This window comes from Brassica oleracea, chromosome C2 (assembly GCF_000695525.1).
Source record: "Brassica oleracea var. oleracea cultivar TO1000 chromosome C2, BOL, whole genome shotgun sequence".
NCBI classification, from domain to species: domain Eukaryota; kingdom Viridiplantae; phylum Streptophyta; class Magnoliopsida; order Brassicales; family Brassicaceae; genus Brassica; species Brassica oleracea.
This window is the reverse complement of record NC_027749.1, coordinates 39,765,079-39,771,367: the sequence shown is the minus strand read 5'-3', so window position 1 is coordinate 39,771,367 and position 6,289 is coordinate 39,765,079. Positions and strand designations below refer to the sequence as shown.

Sequence of the window (6,289 nt, the reverse complement as noted above, 5' to 3'; positions counted from 1 at the left end):
GCTCGACATCTTTTCGGACAGCTTCTTGACGTTGAGCAAATATAACTGCTTTCGGCCCTTGTGGTATTGGAATAGATTGGATAAAAGTCACCCATTTCGGATAAATACCATCAGTGAGATAGTAAGCCATATGATACTCTTTTCCATTGACAGTGAAAGCGACTTGAGGAGCTTGACCTTTTATTATGTCATCAAAAACAGGTGAGCGATCAAGAACATTGATATCATTTAAGGTACCTGGAGGTTCAAAAAACGCATGCCATATCCAGAGATCATACGAAGCAACCGCCTCTAAAACGATTGTTGGTTTACCCGAACTACGAGAATATTGCCCTTTCCAAGCGGTGGGACAATTCTTCCACTCCCAATGCATACAATCGATGCTTCCTATCATCCCGGAAAATCCACGATGCTCTCCAATATCAAGTAGACGTTGAAGATCAGCCGGTGTTGGTCTTCTTAGGTACTCTTCGCCGAATAAATATATTATTCCTTCCACAAAATTTTGCACGCATAACCGAGTTGTTGTTTCACCGAGGCGGAGATATTCATCGACCGTATCAGCCGCAGAACCATAGGCCAAGACTCAAATGGCTGTAGTACACTTTTGAAGGGGAGAGAGACTAAGCCTTCCGAGACCATCTTTCTTTTGCCGGAAGTATTGAACTTCGTTCGAGAGTCGATCAACAATGTGCATGAACAATGTCTTTTTCATTCTAAAACGTCGTCGGAATAAATTGTCCGGGTACGTTGGAGTTTCACTGAAATAATCATTCCTTAAACGAGCATGGCCTTCTTCACGATTTCTTTCGATATAAACTCGTTTTTTTCTTCTTCTACTTTCTTCGTCTTGATCACCGTAATTAATGGATAAATTCTCAAATGTTTGATCAAAATGTTCATCAAATGTTTGATCAAAATATTGATCAAAGCTTTCATCATCTGATCCTTCAAAAGTGTTATACGAAGAAGATGCCATTTTGACTTTGATTTGGTGAGAATGAGAGATTTGCCTTTGGTTTGGTGAGAATGAGAGCTTGGCGAGAATGAGAGATATTGACTTTGGTTTGGTGAGAATGAGAGCTTGGTGAGAATGAGAGATTTTAACTTTGGTTTTGTGAGAAAGAGAGATTGGTGAGAATGAGATATTTTGGTGAGAATGAGCGATATTGACTTCCGTTTGGTGAGAATGAGAGCCTTTGACTATGATCTTGTGTGTGATCAAACGATTATTGAATAGGAGTTATTGAATATGTGTGAAGGAGAGAATATGTGTGTGGTCATACAATGACAATGAGAGAATATGAGTTATTGAATGAAATGTCTAAAGGAGATTATATTATATAGAGAAGATGTTTGTGACACAACACTCGTGACACAAGCTTACACAACGACAAGAAAAATACAAAGACTCGTGACACTCGACGACAAAGACCCGTGACACACCAAGACGAGAAGAAAACTACAAGCTACTACAAGACTTAGTTTCAAACTACAACACCCGTGACACACCAAGAGGACAAGACCACTCTGTCTTGACACAGGACACACTACAAGACTTCATCTATTTGCTCTACTCTTGACCTGAAACAAGAACAACAAACAAGAAACATGAGATCAAGAACATGAACTAACATATTATAACTGAAACAAGAACAACAAACAAGCTCCAAGAACATGAACTAGCATGAAACACACAACAAAGAACATGAAACAGCAAGATATGGGGCATGAAACAGGGAACAAAGAACCCGACAAACCTAGAAGAACTCGACAAACCTAAGTGGAGAACAACTCAGTAATGAGTTTTTTCTTTAGAGCTTCTTCATACTCAGGGAGTGGCTCGGATTTTGCAAGTAGATGGTTAAGTAAAACCATCTTGGAGAGCCTTTCTTTCCTAGTCAAATCCTCTTGTTTTATTGACCACATACGCTCAAACTCACACAGCCCTTTCCCCTCTTCCATTGTCTTCTTGCCACGGCTCTTGGCTGCCTTAACACCAGGGGGCCGATCCGCTTCAGCTGTGTTGTTTTCAGTTGCGTTAAACGTTGATGATTGTGCTTCCTCGCACTTACTCTTTTTAGAGCTTCTCTCGGTTTTAGCACTTGAAAGATCACACCATTTCTGGTCATTGCGCAACTCCTTCCACGCATGTTCTAGAGTGAATTTTTTTTTATGGTTGTTAAAGAAGATCTCGTGAGCCTGTTTCAGAACATCATTCTCATTTTAGCCGCTAGTTTTCTCTCTAGCTGCAGCCTCATATGCTCCACAGAACTTGCACACAAGATCATTGATCTTGTGCCAGCGTTGCTTACAGTGCCCTGCTTCCCTTTTTTCACACCCTGCGAGCTTCGGACTAGCAGCAAAAAAGGCTGTGATTCTGTTCCAGAACGTACCTGACTTTTGCTCATTCCCCACTACGGGATCCTTGAGCACTATGTCATCAGTGGGCGTCCACGTCCTTTGCTCTCGACGCTCTGCAGGCGTGTCACCAAAGCTTGAAACTTTGGGATGTGTCGGAGAGTCTAAACCAATGACACTTTCATGTTGACTATTAAGAAGATCAACATAATTTGGATATGGATTGTAATCCATATCCGGAAATGAGACAAAGAGAGATTGGATGAGATGATAATGGAAGCAAAAGAGAAAGTTTTAATTGATGGAAGAGAAGAGGAAGTTTAATTGAAGCAACCTTCGGACTGATTTAAGTAGATGGAACAGAAGAGTAGTTTAAAAGCATTCATTAAAAAGAAGAAAAGTTTAATTGAAGCAAGCTTTGGACTGAGTTAAGTAGACGGAAGAGAAGAGAAGTTTTAAAGCATTCATGAAAGAGATTAAATGGACTTGACATATATCTACACTCATTCATCACACAGAACACAATCGCTCATAGTTTCACCTAACATCTATTTATTACACTAACCACACCATTTATTACCCACGATTCTATTCTAACCATAATCAAGATATGTTCATTTCAGAGTTAGCAGAGGAGGGAACGAACCTGTACATTGGATAGAAGAACTAGGAATTTATTGACAATCCAAGTGCATCCGCATCACAGGTGAGCATAGCTTATGCGTTCCACCTTCAAACATCAAACCAAGCATTTTAGAGATACAATCAAACTTCATCATACATAAATATGCCTTTTCCGACAATCAAACATCAAACCAAGCAGTTTAAAAATACAGTCAACAATCAAACCAAGTGATTTAGAGATACAATCAAACATCAAACCAACCAGTTTAAAAATACAATCAAACAATCAAACAATTTAGGTTCAGAAGAGATCATTGAGCCTTTATATATTAAGCCTCTGGAATCTGATTCTCTAACTTACGCTCAGAAGAGATCATTGAGAACTATCTAAAAATCGAAACTGTAAAACAAAACAACAAAGAACAAAAGAGATTCTTTACCTCTCGATTCGACTCAGCTGTGTCGATTCACTCCCATTTGGTTCCCGGTATCGGAAAGACAAAAACAAAACAACAAAGTCAGGGGCTTTTTTCCCTTCTCAGATCACAACACAATCACCACACAACAAAGATTTTACCTTTCGATTGTTGATGCATGCGGTTTTTAGGAGCGACAGAGACAGAGACAGCTCTTGGCTGATTCGCCTTTCGATTCACCAAACGCCATCTTCGATTCGCCTCCGACGCATGTGATTTTCGGGAACGAGACAGCGAGAGATAGGGAGGGGGAGAGAGAGAGAGAGAGAGAGAGAGAGAGAGAGAGAGAGAGAGACAGCCTCTTCGAAGAGGCTTTCGATTCCCCAAACCCCCTCATCGATTCGCCTTTTCTTCAACAAACACCCTCTTCTATTCGTCTCCGACGCATGCCATTTTCGGAAACCAGAGAGAGAGAAAGAGAGCACCGAAAGAGAATGGTCGGGATTTTTCCCCCTTCTGATTTGGGCACGCGCCAATACCCACAAGCCACGTGTCTTTAAGGGACGTATCTTCTGAACCTAAATTAAGATACGTTCCTTGTTTAATTTGCCATTATTCTTTTTCATTAAATCACCATTTAACCTAAGTTACACCCTAAGATACAGGGTTAATGATGCTCTAAGATACACCCTAAGATACAGGGATAATGAAGCTCTTAGCCTCTCTCGTTGGCTTTGTCGTCTTGGTTGTGAGTACATCTGAGGCGAAGATCTGGCTGGATGTATTTTCGGCCCCGCGTGTTTTCTTGAGGACGGCGGACTGCGGTGGTTTTCTTAAAATTCTCCCGGTTGGTTTTTTCTTTGGTTATTTTCTCCCTCTTCTTCCTTGTTTGCTTTGTGGATTAGGTGAAGCTTCTTTTCTTCATAAACAGCTACGTTGGTTTTGCGAATTCGGCGGTGGGGTTTGAGGTTGTGATGGTGTCTCTCTATTGCGGCTCTGCGTACGTCTTCTGTTCCACTTCCTTTTCAGGCGATTTCTTACCCGAGGCGGAGGTTCCTGTTACCTAAGTTCTTCTCGGCGAGCGGTGTTGACGAGGGCGTCCCGAGGCAGTGGTTTTCTGTGCCGTAAGGTCTTTTCGGTGGTTTTCTGAGGCGACGGTGGTCATGGAGTTTCTAGCGGCTATGTTCTGGATGCTTCAGTAAGTCTGTTTATCTAGGGTTTCCAGTTCCGGTTTGTTCCAGGTCTGTCTGGTTTAACCGAGTTGTTCGGTTAAGGTTTCTTCTGATTCATTTGGTTAAGGGTTTCTTTGCCTAGCGCATCAGGGATTTTAACTAGGCCCATGTAAACACCAAAAAAACACAAAATTTTCAATCTATGCACCAACAGTTTCAAAAAAAAAAAATCTTGATGTTATTTGTTAAATACTGGAGTTGTGCTTGAACCCGTCGACGTTTTTTGGGATATATGTTTTAAAGTTATTTAATCAAACCCAAGAAAGAAAATCATTAATACACGCAATCAATTTTATTTTTCTCTTGATTGGTTTTTCTTCGAGGCACTTTGCGTAAGATATTTCTAACCATCTAGTTTAAGCATATAGTTATTCTTATTAAGCTGTTTTTTTACCAAAATTAGAAAAAAAATTCAAATTAAAACCACTGTTGGTTTCAAATTTTCGGGGCTCCACCCCGACTATGGTCAGAGGGTCATTTACACTTTTCAAACGGATACTTGGTGGTTACTGACATCTTGTGTTTTTATTGATTTATTCGTCCATTTAGTATGCATATTGATCATTTATATTAGCATTTAGAGAACAATAGGTTGAATTTTCATGCATATGTCCCTTTTAGATGGTAAAAATGCAACTTGGTGAACTTGGAGCATATAAAGCTGAAACGAATTGGAGCCTAAGTGTCATAGTGGCATGGTGAAACGGCATGGTGACAAAAACTCCACGACGATGAAAATATGTGGATTCTGAATCGGGAAGACGCAGCAGTGCCGTGTAACTGATGCAAGCAAAATTCATCCGCAAGCCGTGCCAACAACCACAACTGTCTTTTCCAGCGGCATATGTACATGTTCCCTAGCCAGCTGGATGTTCACAGCGGCCCTTTGCAGCGGCCTCCGTACATGTCAAAAGCCAGCTGGATGCTCACAGCGGCCTTTTTGCAGCGGCCATCTGCAGCGGCTTGTGTACATTTCAAAAGCCAGCTGCGACATTTAAATAAAGTTCCAACTCTGTTTTTACCAACTTTTACCCAAATTATCTTGTGTCAATCCATGCTAATTGGGTTGACCTAGCTAATTTTAGTAATCTATAAATACTTTTTTACGCAAAACCCAGATCTATTTCATTTTCTCTCAAGGCTTTGTTTAATCTTAGAAAAGCTTGAACTTTTTTATCATTTAATTAAGTATTTCATCTTATATTATGTTTATCTTACTCATTAACATGATTAGCCCTAAACCTTACATGTGTTTAATATTTCTCATGGAGATTAGTGAGTAGTCACCTTGTGATTCATGGGTTAGGTGGATTAGGGTGATTGGTGGATATTTATGATGTTTCTTGCTTGATTTGCATTGTTTTATGCTTGTTAGGTGTTCTTAAAGCTAGATTAGTAACGACTTCTTCCCAAGAATTTCCACTCTATTTTTTGTCGGATCTAACTAAGATAGGTTTATTGAAATTTTGGTCCAGCACTTCTGGTTGGCTTAAAAATTGTCTCCGGAGAGATGCTCGATTCATATCTAACAAGTCATATAAGCCGAGAACCTACCGCGGACTTTAAATCGGTACGAATCAGGTTAAAATCGTAACAGATAAATCGATAGCCGGCTAGTCACCGCATAAAATCTTAAAACCGAAAGTAAACCTAGGT

The 6,289-nt window shown here is 40.2% G+C and overlaps 1 protein-coding gene across 1 annotated transcript; it reads right to left on the bottom strand.

Moving 5' to 3' along the window:
* Positions 1-2,226: 2,226 nt before the first annotated feature.
* LOC106324203 (glutathione S-transferase T3-like) lies at positions 2,227-2,595 on the bottom strand. Its single transcript, XM_013762213.1, has one exon. It carries the CDS (start codon positions 2,593-2,595, stop codon positions 2,227-2,229), a length of 369 nt encoding a protein of 122 aa, XP_013617667.1.
* Between the last annotated feature and the right edge of the window lie 3,694 nt (positions 2,596-6,289).

Coding starts and splice junctions, on each gene's coding strand:
- LOC106324203 (XM_013762213.1), bottom strand. CDS start 2,595: ATGGATTACAATCCATATCCAAATTATGTTGATCTTCTTAATAGTCAA.